Source organism: Mustelus asterias, chromosome 18 (genome assembly GCF_964213995.1).
Source record: "Mustelus asterias chromosome 18, sMusAst1.hap1.1, whole genome shotgun sequence".
NCBI lineage: Eukaryota > Metazoa > Chordata > Chondrichthyes > Carcharhiniformes > Triakidae > Mustelus > Mustelus asterias.
The window spans coordinates 67,076,668-67,095,672 of NC_135818.1; the positions used below are offsets into that span (position 1 = coordinate 67,076,668).

The 19,005-nt window shown below is 43.1% G+C and overlaps 1 protein-coding gene across 3 annotated transcripts in view; it reads left to right on the forward strand.

Moving 5' to 3' along the window:
- Positions 1 to 372: 372 nt before the first annotated feature.
- The window catches only part of snapc1b (small nuclear RNA activating complex, polypeptide 1b), a 30,306-nt gene continuing 11,673 nt past the window's right edge, over positions 373 to 19,005 (forward strand). The window contains exons 1-7 of one of the 3 annotated variants that reach the window (XM_078234235.1): positions 373 to 549; positions 3,428 to 3,586; positions 8,941 to 9,100; positions 10,726 to 10,866; positions 11,682 to 11,786; positions 12,091 to 12,246; positions 16,725 to 16,790. In XM_078234235.1, coding sequence (XP_078090361.1) covers positions 3,459 to 3,586; positions 8,941 to 9,100; positions 10,726 to 10,866; positions 11,682 to 11,786; positions 12,091 to 12,246; positions 16,725 to 16,790 — 756 coding nt within the window. In that variant the 5' untranslated portion in view covers positions 373 to 549; positions 3,428 to 3,458. Of the gene's footprint in view, positions 550 to 3,427; positions 3,723 to 8,940; positions 9,101 to 10,725; positions 10,867 to 11,681; positions 11,787 to 12,090; positions 12,247 to 16,724; positions 16,791 to 19,005 lie in introns of all 3 variants that reach the window. The other 2 variants (XM_078234236.1, XM_078234237.1) reach the window with 2 other exon arrangements.

The following is a 19,005-nucleotide window of genomic DNA, read 5'->3' on the forward strand; positions in this document are numbered from 1 at the left end:
TGGTGATTGTCGAGCGGTGTTCATTCATCCGTTGTTGTAGCGTCTGCATGGTCTCCCCAATGTACCATGCCTCGGGACATCCTTTCCTGCAGCTTATCAGGTAGACAACGTTGGCCGAGTCGCAAGAGTATGTACCGTGTACCTGGTGGATGGTGTTCTCACGTGAGCTGTGAGGCAGCAGTGCTAACCACTGTGCTGCCCACACTATTATAATTTATTTTTTAAAAAGTTCTCATTAATGTTTATTTATCCTGCTCCAAATAATCGTTCAGAGTGTGTGGGTTGATTTAAGCACATTGGTTTTGTTTCCCCCTGCTCTTTGCTGAGTGCTCCCTCTGGAGGTCACAAGCGGGGACCGCGCTTCCGGAGTTTGGCCGCTCGGAGGCGCCGTTGTTGGAGGGCGGACGGGGACGGCGGGAGGGAGGCGACGAGCGGGGAGCCTGGGCAGCTGGAGGCTTGAGGCGAAGTTGATGCCGGGGATGTCAGGCCGCACAGCCGGTAACTACGGTCTGCACTGGGATAGAGCGGCCTGTTTTGACTCTGATTTTGGTAAGAGGCTCGGGGAAGCGCCGTTGTGAGTCTGTGTCAGCCGCCATTTCCAGTGGGGAGCTCTTCACCATGTAACCCCCCCAACCCCACCTCAAACAAAACCCTGCCCCAATCTTCAGCCTACACTTCAAACCATTTAAAGATAAAGGTGGAAGCAGCTTTTCCCCAAAATAGAAGCAAAGTGGTGGTTTGCTTTTACAGTATTTGAGCACGATAGACAAAAGCGACCTTTTTGTCGAAGTTTTTCACCTTGCACTCATCAGGACGTTCGCAAGGATACCAGTGTCAGGGAAATCAGTATTAATTACATCACAAAATCATGAGGGCCATTTGACCTGTGGTGTCTGCTCTCCAAATGAGCGTTATGGCTTACTATGAGTTGGTATAAATGTGTTGATTTACCTTGTGTTGTATCCTTGCGAATGCCCACCTGATGGGTGGAAGACCTTTGACCGAAATGAATGCCTCCCAACGGCAGTACAAAAGCAAAATGCTGCAAATCTGAAATAACAGCAGAAAATGGTGTAAGAATTCATCAGATCTGGTAGCACCGGTCAGATGTTGCCAGATCTGTCGAGTTTTTTCACCCTTTTCTGTCTTTATTTCACTGCCCATGATGTGTTTAATTCCCTGCTGTGGCATTTGTGTTGTTTCTATAGGGGACTGGCAATAAATGTGAAGATTTGCTTGGTAATAAACAGGTTTAGCATCGGGAAGGTTAAAGTTTTGCACAAGTTCTGTTCTTTGAAACAGAGATCTTGAAGAAGGGTCTGCATCTGTAATGTTAACTTGTCTGTTCTCTGCACAGCAGTTGAGTGATGAACTTTTCCAACATTTTCTGATTTCCAACATCTGCGTTTTTTAAAAAATCGCTAGCATGCAGGTACAGCAGATAATAAAGAAAGCAAATGGAATGTTGGCATTTATAGCTAAAGGAATAGAATATAAAGTAAGGAAGCATTGTTGCAACTATACAAGGCATTGGTGAGGCCGCACCTGGAGTATTGTGTGCAGTTTTGACCCCCTTATTTGAGGAAAGATGTTATTGCATTGGAGGCAATTCACTCGATTGCATTGGAGGTTCACTAGATTGATTCCAGAGATGAGGGGTTTGTCGTAAGTAGAGAGATTGAACAGTTTAGGCCTATACTCTCTGAAATTTTAGAAGAATGAGGGGAGATCAAATTGAGGTATATAAGATGATAAAAGTAGACGTGGAGCGGATGCTTCCTCTTGTGGGGCATTCTAGGATGAGAGGTCACAGTCTGAGGATAAGAGGTAGCAACTTTAAAACAGAGTTGAAGAGAAACTACTTCTCCCAAAGGGTTGTGAATCTGTGGAATTCGCTGCCCCAAAGTGTGGTGGATGCCGGGACAGTGAGTAAACTTAAGGAGGAGTTAGACAGAGTTTTAATTGGTAATGGGTTGAAGGGTTATGGGGAGAAAGCAGGAAAATGGGGATGAGGAACATATCAGCCATGAACGAATAGCAGAGCAGACTTGATGGGCCGAATGGCCTAATTCTGCTTGTATATCTTCGGAACTTATGAGACCCACGACCTCTCATTGCTCAGTTAAAAATGGAAATCCCTCTAAGGTGCTATTTGCAGACATGGCAGAATGATTATAGTCTATTGATAATTCATGGCTGTTGATATCTTTACATTTTAAATTCATGCCTCTAAAATGAGTGTTCTAATTTCAATATAATCATAGAATCCCAACAGTGTAGAAGGAGGCCATTCAGCCTATCGAATCTGCACTGATTCTGATAGAGCATCTTATCCAGGCCCACCTCTCCTGCCCTATCCCCATAACCCCAAACATTTATCCAGCTAATCCACCTGGCCGACACATCTTGAGAAGCTAAGGGACAATTTAGCATGGCTAATCCACCTCACTTGCACAACTTTGGAGTGTGGGAGGAAATCAGAACACCCGGAAGAAACCCACGCAGACACGGGGAGAACGTACAAAATATTGTTGCTTTCTGCGATAAATAAATGCTGTTGATTGTAAGTTTTAAGTGTTGGCAGGAGGGATCAGGAAAGGTAATGCCATTTGGTTCACTTCCAAACTTGGAATGACTAATATTGAGCTTTCAGCCCAAGTCCCATCACTTGATAACACTGTGCTGTCTGACATGTTAGCTTGTGACTGTACCCAACACAGTCACTGACTGGAGCCCTGCTTAGAAAAAGATCTGAGAATGTGCACAATATCAAAGACCGTGGCCACACCTATGTTTATTTTTTACTTACATTTTACTGAGGTGACAATCCTCGATGTTCAAACTACACCGAGGAAGTGAGGAACAAGTTGGCAGGATAACTGTGTGTAAATTCAACATTTGGCTGATCCATCATATTGAAATAATGGCAGACATTTTCATGTTACTGAGTGGCTGAGCCACACAGAGCAGGAAGGTTCGATTGCAGCCTGCGCCCAGCTAGCGTGCAACAAACTGGGGAGCTGTGAATAGTAAAAACAGGGTATGGGTGAGCCATTTAACTAACAAGGTTGTACGCTGCTAGTCCTTATTGATTTAGCTAACCTTAGCCCCTGGGTTAAGGAGGAGAACAAAAGAAACCTTGGTTACTATCTAGCAACCACTGTGGAAGTGAAACTACTCAGTGGCTCAGTCAGATAATAACTGTGTTATTTTGAAAAGTAGATCAGCCGTGTTTTATGCACACGAAGGGAATGCCATTTGTTTCACTTCCAAACTTGGAATGACTAATGTTGGGATTTCAGCCCAAGTCCCATCACTTGGTCACACTGTGCTGTCTGACATGTTAGCTTGTGACTGTACCCAACACAATTGCTTTATTCTCATCTTGAGACATATCTTATTTAATTTGATCTTTGTTTTCTCATAGACTATCCGTGACTGAAGACATTGCAGTAAACATGTCATTGACAGCTGGTTTGAAGACTGATTTTGAGAGGCTGCTGTTGCGTTTTCAGCAGACTGAAAGCGTGCGCTATGAGGAGTTCTCCGCCATCTGGAGGGACATGAAGTTCTCCACTATCTTTTAGTAAGAACCCTTTATTTTCTTGGACAATTCTCCCCCTCTGAACGGATTGGCCGCTGATGGATCGCAACTTTTGGAAGTGTTGGTTGCCCATCAATATCTTGCCCAAATGACCTTCATTCATGTGTGAGTTGACACAGTGAGTGTTGAGTATATTTAACCATGCAGTGCATCATGCCTGAACCTGTTTCAATTCTCACCTCGAAAATACGTGAGCCCATTCGAGTCACGGTCAGAATACAAAGCAGAAAGCTCGGGGAAAACTCAGCAGGTCTGGCAGCACCAACAATTAAACCTGGCATTAAATAGCTCAACCACAATGATGCTCTGCCTTAACCAAATGGGTGTTCAAGGCAAATCCAAGAGCTAATGTTATCACCAACTGTAGTAGGCATATTCAAGCAACCATCTTCTCAATGGTTTGGAGGTGGCAGTGTTTTATACTTCTTATGTAATTAAAATTTAAGTATAACAAAACCTCAAACTTCACCTAGCGTGAAGTCAGGATTTGACATTCTTATAAATATTGATCTTTACTAAATAAGTATTAATCTGGGTATTTTAAAATGCTTAAAACAAGATGTGAGAGTGTCAAATTTAAAAAGAAATCCATATCTGGTCTTTATTGTTTGTTTACAACAAGTTTTTCCAATCTTAGTAATTTATTTTGATCCTGCTATTTTTAGAATGTTAATCATAGAATCCCTACAGTGCAGAAAGAGGCCATTTGGCCCATCGAGTCTGCACTGACAACAATCCCACTCAGGCCCTATCCCCGTAACCGTACATATTTAACCTGTTAATCTCCCTGAGACTAAGGGGCAATTTAGCATGGCCAGTCAAAACCCACACATCTTTGGACTGTGGGAGGAAACTGGAGCACCTGGAGCAAACCCACGCAGACACTGGGCGAACTCCAAACAAGGTCAGAATTGGACCCGGGTCCCTGACGCTGTGAGGCAGCAATGTTAATCACTGTGCCACCCATTATGAAGCTGAGTAAACTGTGGGTAAGGTTAGTAGGGATCTGTTGAAAGTGAAAGAGAATTAACTGACGTTGGGAGGTTGACATGCATGTCTTAGTTTTATTATGAAGTTAAGACTGTCTCTGAGGTTAGTACTGCTTAAGTAGACTGTTGCCAACTTTGAGGGTTATACTGAAGTTAGTAGAGTGTCATTGAGTTGAGCGGGCACTCCCTGAGGTAGGTAGAGTTACACTGAGGTCAGTAAACTAACACCAATGTTAGGAAAGTGTTATTGGAGCTGATAGTGCTGATGAGACCAATGGTGCCGACAGCTTACCAGCTCTCACCTTTCCTCTTGTCCTGCTGCGAGTGAGCCGAGTGCTGAGACTGGATGCTATCTCTTTGCCAACTGGTGGACCAGTGACCATGGACTTCTGGGGTCAAGCGCTGGTTTCCATGGCAGACTCGGATATCATTCAGCTATTTCTATGGGAATTTATTTTTGCCGGATAACCTGGCAGATCCCCCGAGTTGGTGCTACTTGTACTCTGAATCAGTGTAAATAAATTTACAAGCATTGATCACTAAGATAAAAGCAAATTACTGCAGATGCTGGAATCTGAAACAAAAGCATAAAATGCTGGAAAACCTTCAGCAGGTCTGACAGCATCTGTGGAGAGAGAACAGAACCAACGTTTCGATTCTGGATGATTCTAGGACATTCGCATAATTCTCTCTCCACAGATGCTGTCAGATCTGCTGAGATTTTCTAACATTTTCTGTTTTTTTTGCAAGTATTAATGATGCTCCAATTCTCAGGAACAACAATTTGCATTTATATAGCACCTTTAATATAGTCGCAAGCCCCCTCACTGGAGCATTTTAAATACAATCATTCCTGGGATGGGACCATTGCTGGCAAGGCCAGGATTAATTCCCCATTGCTATACGAACATTATGACACTGAACGAAGGCAGTTGAAAAAGCTTGGTCAAAAGGGTAGGTTTTAATGCAATGCTTAAAGAAGGAAAGCGAGGCAGAGAGTTTTAAGGAGAGAATACCAGTGCCTAGGACCTTGGCAGCAGAAGGCACAGCCTCCCGTGGTGGGTGAATTCAAATCAGGAAAGCGAAATAGGTCAGTACTGAAAGGGCCCAGATATCACTGCTGAGGAGAGCTAGGAGGGGACACGAGAAGTCCTTGGCGGGTCGGATGAAGGAAAACCCCAAGGCTTTTTACTCTTATGTAAGGAATAAAAGAATGACCAGGGTGAGGTTAGGGCCGGTCAATGACAGTAGTGGGAACTTGTGTATGGAGTCAGTAGAGATAGGCGAGGTGATGAATGAATACTTTTCTTCAGTGTTCACCAAGGAGAGGGGCCATGTTTTGAGGAAGAGAAGGTGTTACAGGCTAATAGGCTGGAGGAAATAGATGTTCGGAGGGAGGATGTCCTGGCAGTTTTGAATAAACTGAAGGTCGATAAGTCCCCTGGGCCCTGGTGAAATGTATCCTAGGATTCTTTGGGAGGTAAGGGATGAGATTGCAGAGCCTTTGGCTTTGATCTTTGGGTCCTCGCTGTCCACAGGGATGGTGCCAGAGGACTGGAGAATGGCGAATGTTGTTCCTCTGTTTAAGAAAGGGAATAAAAATGACCCTGGTAATTATAGACCGGTTAGTCTTACTTCGGTGGTTGATAAATTGATGGAAAAGGTTCTTAGAGATGGGATTTACGACCATTTAGAAAGATGCGGATTAATCCGGGATAGTCAGCATGGATTCGTGAAGGGCAAGTCGTGCCTCACAAATTTGATAGAATTATTTGAGGAGGTAACGAAGTGTGTTGATGAAGGTAGGGCAGTTGATGTCATATACATGGATTTTAGTAAGGCGTTTGATAAGGTCCCCCATGGTCGGCTTATGATGAAAGTGAGGAGGTGTGGGATAGAGGGAAAGTTGGCCGATTGGATAGGTAACTGGCTGTCTGATCGAAGACAAAGGGTGGTGGTGGATGGAAAATTTTCGGATTGGAGACAGGTTGCTAGCGGAGTGCCGCAGGGATCAGTGCTTGGTCCTCTGCTCTTTGTGATTTTTATTAATGACTTGGAGGAGGGGGCTGAAGGGTGGATCAGTAAATTTGCTGATGACACCAAGATTGGTGGAGTAGTGGATGAGGTGGAGGGCTATTGTAGGCTGCAAAGAGACATAGATAGGATGCAAAGCTGGGCTGAAAAATGGCAAATGGAGTTTAACCCTGATAAATGTGAGGTGATTAATTTTGGTAGGACTAATTTAAATGTGGATTACAGGGTCAAAGGTAGGGTTCTGAAGACTGTGGAGGAACAGAGAGATCTTGGGGTCCATATCCACAGATCTCTAAAGGTTGCCACTCAAGTGGATAGAGCTGTGAAGAAGGCCTATAGTGTGTTAGCTTTTATTAACAGGAGGTTGGAGTTTAAGAGCCGTGGGGTTATGCTGCAACTGTACAGGACCTTGGTGAGACCACATTTGGAATATTGTGTGCAGTTCTGGTCACCTCACTATAAGAAGGATGTGGAAGCGCTGGAAAGAGTACAGAGGAGATTTACCAGGATGCTGCCTGGTTTGGAGGGTAGGTCTTATGAGGAAAGGTTGAGGGAGCTAGGGCTGTTCTCTCTGGAGTGGAGGAGGGTGAGGGGAGACTTAATAGAGGTTTATAAAATGATGAAGGGGATAGATAGAGTGAACGTTCAAAGACTATTTCCTCGGGTGGATGGAGCTATTACAAGGGGGCATAACTATAGGGTTCGTGGTGGGAGATACAGGAAGGATATCAGAGGTAGGTTCTTTACACAGAGAGTGGTTGGGGTGTGGAATGGACTGCCTGCAGTGATGGTGGAGTCAGACACTTTAGGAACATTTAAGCGGTTATTGGGTAGGCACATGGAGCACACCAGGATGATAGGGAGTGGGATAGCTTGATTTTGGTTTCAGATAAAGCTCGGCACAACATCGTGGGCCGAAGGGCCTGTTCTGTGCTGTACTGTTCTATGTTCTATGATTATAAGATGACACTGAAATATGTTTATTTGTAATTTAGAACATTGTGAGCACCTTCGTATGTCTCTTTTTCCACCATGAATGCCTCGATTGAAGCTGCCTCTGCCTCATTCTCAGGCAGTGCATTCCAGGTCCTAACCACTTGCCCTGTGAAAAAGCTTTCCTCATGTCGCCATTGCTACTTTTGCCAATTACCTTCAATCTGTGATCTCATTCTCGATCATTCCACCAATGGGAACCGTTTTCCCCCATCTATTCTGTCCAGGCCCCTTCATGATTTTGAATACCTCTATCAAATCTCTTCTCAACTTTCTTTTCAAGAAAACAGTCCTAACTTCTCCAATCTATCTACGTTTCTCATCTCTGGGATCATTCTCATGAATGTTTTGTGCATTCTCTCTAATGCCTTGTTTGGCACCCAGAACTGGAGGCAATACTCATGTTGTGGCTGAACTAGCATTCTGTACAAGTTTACCATAACCTCTTGGCCTTCACACTCTATGCCCCTATTAATAAATCCTTGGGATGCTTTATTAAATGCACTCTCAACTTGCTCTGCCACCTTGAATGCACATTTACACTCAGATCCTTGTACATCTGCATTCCTTTACAATTATACCCTTTATTCTCTGTTGTCTCTCTGCGTTCTTCCTGCCAATATGAATAGAAATATCAAATTTCTTCTCCTGTGAAGTTGAATAGGAACAAGTTGTTGGTAAAAAAGACCTAATGATTTTACCTTTTTTTTACTCTGCTGCTCTTTGTGTTAGTGGCTGGTTTAGGACAAAAACACCAAGAGCTTCAGATTTGAATACAATTCCCCCAAAGAGGTGACAAAGGTCAGTGGCAGTGCACCAGGAAATTCCCCTCGCAGCAAACTATGACATTTAAAGTTGTAATATTTCAGTCGTTTCTCAACGGCACAACTCCTTTTCCTCGGGCTAAGAGAAAAACTCCAGCAGCAGCATGGGAATGTTGGTCTCCATGTTAGTTTTAAGCACGATGTGAAGATGCCGGTGTTGGACTGGGGTAAATACAGTAAGAGTTATAACAACACCAGGTTAAAGTCCCAACAGGTTTATTTGGTAGCAAATGCCATTAGCTTTCGGAACGCTGCTCCTTCGTCTGATGGAGTGGATATCTGCTCTGTTATAAACCTGTTGGACTTTAACCTGGTGTTGTTAAAACTCTTACCCAGTTTTAAGCACAGCATCCTGGATTGCTGTGTCCCTCATCTCCTTTGGTGTAGAGATGGCGTTGAATAATATGTAGATTCAATTATTGGTGCATGTACATAACTTTGAAATCCATAGAAGTACGTAAAGAGCTGACATTAAACACCCTTTGTTGTTTTTTAGTGGAAAGATGGGAATAACCGACGGCAGAAAGTTCACCAGGGAAGCATTAGCCCTGGCAAGTCAGTATTTCTTCCCCCCTTACAGTTTTCAGATCCGGTTTGGAGGCTTGTACCTTCTTTACGGACTGTACAATACACAGCTGTGTCAGCCAAAGGAAAAGGTAAGCACAACATTACCCTAAAGTTTGTTGAGTGGTCATTCCTGTTGCTACCTGTTTGCTTATTGCACCATTGTAAATATCACTGGAGACTTGTACTTTTTCCCTTTCTCATGGCCATCAAATGTACTTTAGATTATGAGGGAGAGCAAAACTGGAGACACAAATATCACACGTAATACCAATTCTATTTTACCCAGAGTGTCAACCGTGACTCAGTTGGTAGCACTTACAGTTCTGAGACAAAGGTCCTGGGTTCAGTTCCTATGATGTGGAGATGCCGGCGTTGGACTGGGGTAAACACAGTAAGAAGTTTAACAACACCAGGTTAAAGTCCAACAGGTTTATTTGGTAGCAAAAGCCACACAAGCTTTCGGAGCTCCAAGCCCCTTCTTCAGGTGAGTGGGAATTCTGTGCAGTGTGCAGAATTCCCACTCACCTGAAGAAGGGGCTTGGAGCTTTGAAAGCTTGTGTGGCTTTTGCTACCAAATAAACCTGTTGGACTTTAACCTGGTGTTGTTAAACTTCTTATTCAGTTCCTATCCCAGGGTTGAGGGAGTGCTGCACTAGTGGAATTGCCATGTTACAGATGAGGTGTTAAGCCAAGCCCCCATCTGCCTGTTCGGGTGGAGTTCATTTGCAGAATGTGAGCATCGCTGGCTGGGCCAGCATTTATTGCCCATCCCTAGCTGCCCTCCATTTGTGAGTCAACCACACTGCTGTGGTGCTGGAGTCACATGTAGGCCAGACCAGGTAAAGAAGGCAGATTTCCTAAAGGGCATTAGTGAACCAGATGTGTTTTTATGACAATTGTTTCATGATCATCATTCTTTTTAATTCCAGATTTAAAAAATATATTGTATTCAGATATTACCATCTACCATGATGGGATTTGAACCTCGGTCCCTAGATTTTGTCCTGGGTGTTTGGATTACTAGTCTAACAACAATTTTGTCAGACATACCATATCACTACTTTGAAGAGCCAGGGAAGTTCTCCCTCGTGACTTGGTCAGTAATATCCCTCAATTAACATCACAAAAGAATAGATTATCTGGTCATAGTCACATTGATGTTTATGGGAGTTTGCTGTGTTTCCCACATTACAACAGTGATTAAAGTGTAAAAAGTACTTCATTTGTCTCAAAGCACTTGGAGACATCTGGTGGTCATGAAAATGGGAGTCTTTCTTTGCAGAGACTGGTTACAATATAGTTAGAGGGGTAGTTCCGGCAACAGCATACTTGAGAAAGATGGATAACACAAGGGACAAAGAAATAAAGTGATACATTGATGAGGTTAAATGAAGAAGACTAGGAGGAGGTATGTGTAGAACATAAACATTATTATAGACCAGTTGTACTGAAGGGCTTGTTTCTGAGCTCTGCTTTCTGTGTAGTCCCCTGTAAGTTCAACTGTTATTTTCCATGTAGCTGCACATGGCTTGGTTTTATTTGAATTTTGCCTCCGCACCATTCTAATCTAGTCATGGGCCGAGTATTAGACGTGTCTGTGATGGAAGCCCCAGGTAATTTTCCCCTTCTCGGTGCTTGGGGCCATGATGGAGTTTGAATTTAATACCTTTACAAATATTTATATAATGAACAGTTAAATCTTTATTGCGTGCAGATCAGGGTGGCATTGCAATACTGGGATGAGGTGTCAAGCTGCCAAGAGGAAATGGTGAATGCAGAACATTTTGATGCTGTGTATGTTCTGAGAAAGCTCCTAAATGACAAAGCCTTCCATTTCACAGCAATGCCAACATTGGTGAGTGTTAATTATTGAATCCTAATTCTGCTTCTGTTGAAAATTCAGTACAGCATAGAATCCCTACAGTGCTGGAGGAGGCCATTCGGCCCAATGAGTCTGCATCAACTGCCCAAAAGAGCATCTGACTCAGGCCTTATCCCTGTAACCCCACGCATTTACCGTGGCTAATCCACCTAACCTACACCTAACCTAAATTGCCCCTTAGAGTCCAAAAATGTGTAGGTTAGGGGACCGGCGGGGCAAATGTGTGGGGTTACGGGGATAGGATGGGGCTTGGGCTTAGGTTAGATGTTTTGTCAGAGAGTCGGTGCAGACTCGATGGGCCAAATGGCGCTCTTCTACATGCTAGGAATTCTATGGATGCACATCTTGGGACACTAAGGGGCAATTTAGCATGGCCATTCTACCTATCCTGCATTGGACTGTGGGAGGAAATCGGACGCAGTCTGGGCGAACGTTCAGACTCCACAAACAGTCACCCAAGCCGGGAATCGAACCTGGGATCCTGGCACATCAACATTCAAAGAGCAAATTTCTGTCCCTATTTTAATGGAGGCACATTAAGTTCATCTGTTTATTAAAATAGCAAATGGAGGTGTTTGATAGGGAATTGCTAAACCTTTGTTTATGATGTGTCATTTCCAGGTTACAATGTCATGCTGTAGATACTCGTGTTATAAATATTTTTCACTGATTTCTTTCTCAAACTTGGCAATCAATTTTGTGTGAAAATATTTTAAGTAAGCATAAATTTCCTTTAAAGAAAGAATCGCACTTTACTCCTGAGAACTTGCTTTTATTTTTTTTTCCAGCTCGCTTACAATAAGAAGAGGAGAAAGGTGCTCAATACAGTTAACGAGAACTTTCGAGAGAGGCCTAACCTGGTGTCTGAGCTCATTGCTGTCGATGTTTTGGAGGTAAGACAGTACGAGAGAATGATTTCGGTTGAAAAGCGTTGGAGACTGTTGTAATCTACCACTGTAGGTCTTGTACCTTTTCCTTTGGCTGACACAGCTGTGTATTGTACAGTCCATAAAGAAGGTACAAGCCTGCAAACATGAAACATGGACAATCAGCTGAGGGTGACAGCAAGGGCAAAGTTTGACCGGTTCTAAGGGGGGGAAAAAAAAGCCAGCAGAAGGGATTTTTAAAATATATATTTTGAATGAAATATTTGTATATTAAAATGCTTCCTTTTTCTTAAATCTGTGTCTGTTAAAGGAACTTATGAATATTCATGAACACTACCAAACAATGAAACGTATGATCTCCGCGAACAAAACCCAGCTGGACAAGGCATTAAGTTTAATTCGAGGAGACTTTGTGTCTGAGCTGAAGAACCTAACGGTGGAGTTTCAGCAGTGGCAAGTGAATAAGGTAACATTTATTGTTGATTGTGCAATGCCAGACAATATTTGTGATTCAGTGTAAGGTGCGCTGAAACTGATTTCAAACGAACAAGATATTTCCCCTTTAGACTGAAATTCTAGCTCTGCTTATTTGATTTGATTTACTGTTGTCACATGTATTGGGATACAGTGCAAAGTATTGTTTCTTGCGTGCTACACAGATAAAGCATACCGTTCATAGAATACATAGAGGAGTAGGAAAGGAGAGGGTGCAGAATGTGGTGTTACAGTCAAAGCTAGGGTGTAGAGAAAGACCAACTTGGTGCGAGGTAGGTCCATTCAAAGGTCTGATGGCAGCAGGAAAGAAGCTGCTCTTGAGTTGATTGGTACGTGACCTCAGACTTTTGTATCTTTTTCCTAATGGAAGAAGGTGGAAGAGAGTATGTTGGGGTGCGTGAGGTCCTTGATTATGCTGGCTGCATTTCCAATAACTTTCACATGAGTGAACAAATAGCTAGAAATTCAGGTATAATTTGTCAGTGACTTTAGAAACAATTCTACGACTTTGGGACGCAACCAAGAAAGAAAATTGAATAATTTTGTACTCTTTTGCTCCTCATATTGTACTGTGGAGGGTTGCCAGGGTGACCTTCCTGTCAGGGTCTCTTTGGGACAGGTCATCAGCTTCTTGTAAGACCATCAATACTCATGAGTTTGTCTGATCGCTCATTGATGCATTGTTCGCTGAGCCATCAGACAAACTCATGAGTATTGATGAAAGCCCCAGATTCTGTTGCTGATGCGTATTGAGTGAGTTTATCTCTTCCAGCATTATAGTCAAATGCTGGAGTTGGCTCCTCTGGGTAATGCAGGAAAAATCCCAGACCAGTCGTGCAAGCTGTCTGCTGGCAGATGCATGTGTGGAAATGTCAAATGATGGTAAAACAGGATCAAGCTTGGTTGCTTTTCTGCCTCTGGCCGAATAACCTGCTGGTATTAACTGGGTTGACACATGAAGGGTGACCATTTAAGTGAGTTTAGTGAAGGGCTGCAGCAACTGTTGAAATATCCGCCAGCATGACTTTTGTCTTCAGTGAGAGGTGGTAAATAGTGTGGGTCAGGAAAAGGTTTGCTGACTATTGCACGTGGGTTATGAATCATTGTACAGGCCTTGGATAGGGACCCAGTTAGAACAGACCATATACAGTAATAAATTGCAGGATTAGATTTTTTTATTGTTACAGCTCTTTATATACAGTAAGTTCTCAATAAACAAGTTGAAACACTGTACCATACATGTGCGGCAAACTGCATTCCTAGCTGAATCTACCCACTGCCTCGGAAAAGCAGCCACTGTTTTACTTTCACGTCATTCATAAGGCACTGTCAATATATTTGCTGAGTTCTTGGCATCTGATCTTCAGTCGCTTCCGGCGTCTGGCTCCGTTGCTAGCTTCACTCCTTATGCCGCTCTAAGTCCTGGGCTTCATCTCGTGGTAGAAGGTGGTCAGTAGCTGTTAACTGCACTGACCAACATCTGCTACTTGATGGAGCCTGGCCAATCATTCTAACAGTACTGCACTGTGGTGGGTACAGTACTGTCATTTGTCAAAATAATTTAATTTGTGTATTGCATTTATTTTATATTTAGTGATAAATTTTGTTTTGCAAGTTTTTGATTTGATTCCTTATTGTCGCATATATTAGTATACAGTGAAAAGTATTGTTTCTTGCACGCTACGCAGACAAAGCATACCATTCATAGAGAAGGAAAGGAGAGTACAATCAGAACTAGGGTGTAGGGAAAGGTCAACTTCATATATTGTGGTTCCATTCAAAAGTCTGATGTCTGATCTTGAGTCGATTGGTACGTGATCTCAGACTTTTGTATCTTTTTCGCGACAGAAGAAGGTGGAAGAGAGTATGTCTGGGGTGCGTGAGGTCCTTGATTTTGCTGGCTGTTTTTCTGAGGCAGTGGGAAGATTCAGTTAGGAATGCAGTTTGCTGCCCAAGCATAGTACAGTGTTTCAACTTGTGCATTTTGTTTCAGACAAGAGATGAGCCGAACTCCAGCCTCAACATTGATTCCTGTGGGAACCTATGATTCACTTAATATCATTTCACTTAAAGTTATGATTTTCAGGAATGCAGCCACAGCTTTAAGTGAACACTTAGTGCACTTCATTTTAGCACTTCAAGAATAGAATTATAGTACAACAGTACTTTATTACAGTACAGAAGGAGGCCATTCAGCCCATCAAGTCTGCACTGACTCTCTGTCAGAGCAACTTACCCAGGCCCTATCCCCCTTAACCCCACACATTTACTATGGTTAATCCATCTAACCTACACACCATGGAACACTAAAGTACAATTTAGCATGGCCAATCCACCTAACTTGCACATTTTTGGACTGTGGGAGGAAACAGGAGCACCCAGAGGAAACCTACGCAGACATGGAAAGAACGTGCAAACTGCACATAGCCGTCACCCAAGGCTAGAGTCGAACCCAGGCCTGGGATGCTCTGAGGCAGCAGTGCTAAACACTGTGCCACCCCATGCAGAAGTAGTTCCGCAATATGCCTGGGGTGTTGAATCTTCAAGCTTTATGAAGATACTATTGTGTACATTGAGACTTATTCAGTTCAGAGATTTTGTTGTAGAGTAGCCTGTTAGCACACAATGAAATAAGTTCATAATTTTACAGTGGGGCAAAAAAAATTACCTTGTAGATGCATCATGAGATCAATAATTTGTGTGAAAGTAGTGTCTGGTAAGGCTACGTTCAATTGCTTTTCAGTAAAAATGTTATTGATGAGTTCTTTGTAATTGCAGAGAGCAATCTGTCAGCTGCCCGGAGGTTGTATGAAACGTGGCATTTAAACTAATGAGATTTTGTCAAGTGCTGAAAGCAGTTGAGGCATTAGATGTTAATCTCGATGCTGCCATCAGTGGCTGTGTGTTTGCAATGAAACTTTGATCCATTTCTGCAGAGAAAATTTGAATTGAATGTATTCAGAATGGTCACGGCACTGAAGGAAGCAGTAAAACAAAAGGCAGTAAAACATTGTAGAACTTGTTCTGCGTAGAGTGTTCAGTACCAACAATTTACTTGTGCTCTGGTTGCACAGTTCTCAAATCTTTTGCTGGTGCTAAACGATCCGAAATATTTGAACTGTGTGTCTGATTTATGGAGTTGCTGAGTGTGGTTTTTCTTTTTGCCCCTTTTTCTCCTCTTTCCTGGCGATACTGATGCTTGTGGTGCAATTCCAGTGGCAGGATTTTTCATGTCTCAGCGCTGCCGTCATGTTGGCAACCATTCAAGCATGGAACAGCATTTGGTTCTATCCTTGCCATGCAACTTTTATGCAAATTCCTGGATAAAGAGCAGGAATGAAAACCCTCGGAACTCAGTCACCCTCATCTCCTTTCTCGAATTCTTGAACCCTCCATTCATGCCCTTCATTGCTGAATTTTGCTAGTATCTTCACTTTACTTCTAAGTAGAGGAATACTGCATGGGTGAAAGATTAACATCTCTCACGCGTGTTGTCTGCAGTTGCAGCAGTTCAGGTGCTGACAGCTATTGTGGATCAGTCTGATTTGTAATCCTGGTGAATTTATTGGCCAGTGTCTACTTTCAGCCATTTAATTTACTCAGTAAAAAGGTTATACATTGTCAATGCTTTTTAAAATGACATTACAAGAGCATCAGCATAGTGCTGTCCAGATGTTACATGATTACATGTGCAGAGATTGTAGAAATGAGTTTGCATTGCTTAAGATAGAACGTTGCCAGTCAGTTAAAATGTGTAGATGGCAGTGCCCAATATGGAATTCACTGGTCCTGTATTTTGGATGTGGGAGTGGATTCTGCTTCATTGCACATTTCACCGTGTGTCTTTTCTTTATACATTGATGTTCAAGTCAGTCTGTGTAAAGCTATGTATGAAATTGGAAAGGTATCTAACTTTGGGAGAATTGGAATGTCTTTAGTCTCATGGTCTGGTAACAGACAAGCAGGTGTCAAGATCTGCAAATTCTGAGTTCTGCTGTGACATTTTAGTAATAGTCTGTCAATATTTTACTCGGTGCTGCCTCATCCTTCTATAACCTGGGAAAACAGCTAAATGTTCTGATTGGATGCATCCAATGGGTAGCACAGTGGTTAGCACTGCTGCTTCACGGCGCCAGGGACTCACGTTCGATTCCCGGCATGGGTCACTATCTGTCTGGAGTTTGCACGTGTCTGTGTGGGTTTCCTCCGGGTGCGCCGGTTTTCTCCCACGGTCTGAAAGACGTGCTGGTTAGGTGCATTGACCCGAACAGGTGCCGGACTGTGGTGACCAGGGGAATTTCGCAGTAACCTCATTGAGGTGTTAATGTACGACTAATAAATAAGCTGTCAAATCTTTTACTTTTCCTGACTGGTCAAATATTCAGGCGTTTCAAATTTAGGCTGATTATCTAAAGAAAACAAGTAATACGTTTATCTCAAATTTTTCAGGGCACAAAGTTGACCGAGGAACCAGGAAGCTTGGGCTCCGAACAAGAGGGATCGGAAGAGCAGAAGGTGAGCCGAGTGACACTAAAGCCTGACCTTGATGCTTGGGCTGAGATTTCAGATCCCTCTGATTTCCATTGACAAAAGTGTGCTCAGTATCCCCAGTGGATCTGAGACTATAGAGTATCGATTTCTGGCAATGTCTGGCTTTTGCCAAAGTTTCTTTCTCTCAGTAGAAATGATACAAGGTGAATGAATTATTCATGAACCTTTGCTGAGCTGTATTTGTGGAAATCCTAGTCGTACATTGTCTGTTGTTGAAAGCTGCCCAGTTTTACACATTTGGAAGAAAATACTTTGCAATGTTTATAACTGAGTTTCAAATATTGCAGTATTTTTAATCTTTTATAGCTTGTCAGTAAGCCTGAACTATGTTTGATTCTCCTCAGCTGAATTGTAAATTCATTGACACGGGGTTTTGCTTTGTTTCGCACCTAGGAGTTAAGTATTGCCCGCCGGCATTATATGTCCAATTTAAAATGTTTGAAGACTTTAATTCAGCAGCGATTGTCTTACATCGACTTTTTTAAAATGTTGCTGTTGAATCTTTTATGACCTTTTTGAACTGAGATCAGTCTGGGCTAAAAACAATCCCACCAATATGTAACTGTTAACATACTTGCTTGGCTACAAGTGATTTAAGTAATTCAAAATTAAAACTGAGCTACACAACAAAATGAATTGCAGAAGTAGGCCATATGGCCCATCGAGCCTGCACCGACAACAATCCCATCCATACCCTCCACGTATTTATCTTGTTAATTCCTCTGACACTAAGGGGCAATTTAGCATGGCCAGTGCACCTAAAACCCACACATCTTTGAACCCGTGGGAGGAAACTGGAGCACCCGGAGGAAACCCATGCAGACAGTGGGAGAATGTGCAAACTCCACACAGGCAGTCGCCCAAGGCCGGAATTGAACCCGGGTTCCTGGCGCTGTGAGGCAGCAGTGCTAACCACTGTGCCGCACAAAATGGAAGCTGTTCACAATTCCAGAAGGCAATCTAAGCCAGAATGCTTCTTTTGGTAAATCAAGCAACATAGAAACTGGGTGTAGCTGGTGTGGCACGGTGGTACAGTGGTTGATACTGCTACCTCACAGCGCCAGGGACCCAGGTTGGATTGCTGGCTTGGATCACTGTCTGTATGGAGTCTGCACGTTCTCCCCTGTCTGCGTGGGTTTCCTCCGGATGCTCCGGTTTCCTCCCACAGTCTGAAAGATGTGTTGGTATGTGCATTGGCCATACTAAATTCTCCATCAGTGTACCCAAACAGACACCGGAGTGTGGCGACTAGGGGATTTTCACAGTGTTATTGCAGTGTTAATGTAAGCCTACTTGTGATTAATAAATAAAGTTGTCACAAGGCCAATCACAATCACCATTGACAGGCTTAACTTTTAACTTTTTAATCATCAATGCAAACATCCAACCTCCCCATGGAAGTGGATCAGTTGGCGCGTTGGAGAGATTAGCTGGTTTTGTTCTGTTGCTCTTGATTTTATTAAGTTATCTTTGTTATTATCCTCAAAACATCACACATTCTGCTCCCCAGCCATTGACTCCATTGCTCCCAGTGCCTGGTGCCTGACTGTTTGCAACTTTGGCCTTCTATATGATCCTCAGCAAAGTTCCTCACTCCACATCATCCCACATCACAAAGACTATCTATTCCCATCCATAATATTGTCCGTCTGCATCCCTGCCTTAACCTACTTGCAGCTGAAACTCTCATTGATGTTTTAGTTACCTCCAGTCCTGGCTATTACCTGTTCCCATGGCCAACCTCCCACTTTTCCCTTACATCAACTCAGGTCCTCCAAAACCTGGCTGTCCATGTCTCAACTCGCACCAAGTCTCATTCACCTGTCACCCCTGTGGAGTTTTCAGATTTTAAACTTAGCTTTACAATGTGACCATGGGTTACATTACAGGGTGGTATGGTGAAGAATAGAAGATTGATTTTATATGAGAGAATTAAGATAAATTGTGTATTTCAAATGAGATTTAATACAAAACACTTGCAGTAAAACATTTACAACAAGCCCCATTCATCCATCACCACCGTGCTCACCATCCCACATTGAGTTCCGCTCCATCAATGACTCTATTTTAACCGTCCTCCCCTTGTGCCCCCCTCCACGGCCTTGCCCTTCCCGTCCCCGTCAGCTCCGCTTCCCGATCCATGGCCTCCCCTTCCTGAGCCCATCGTCGCTTCCGTTTA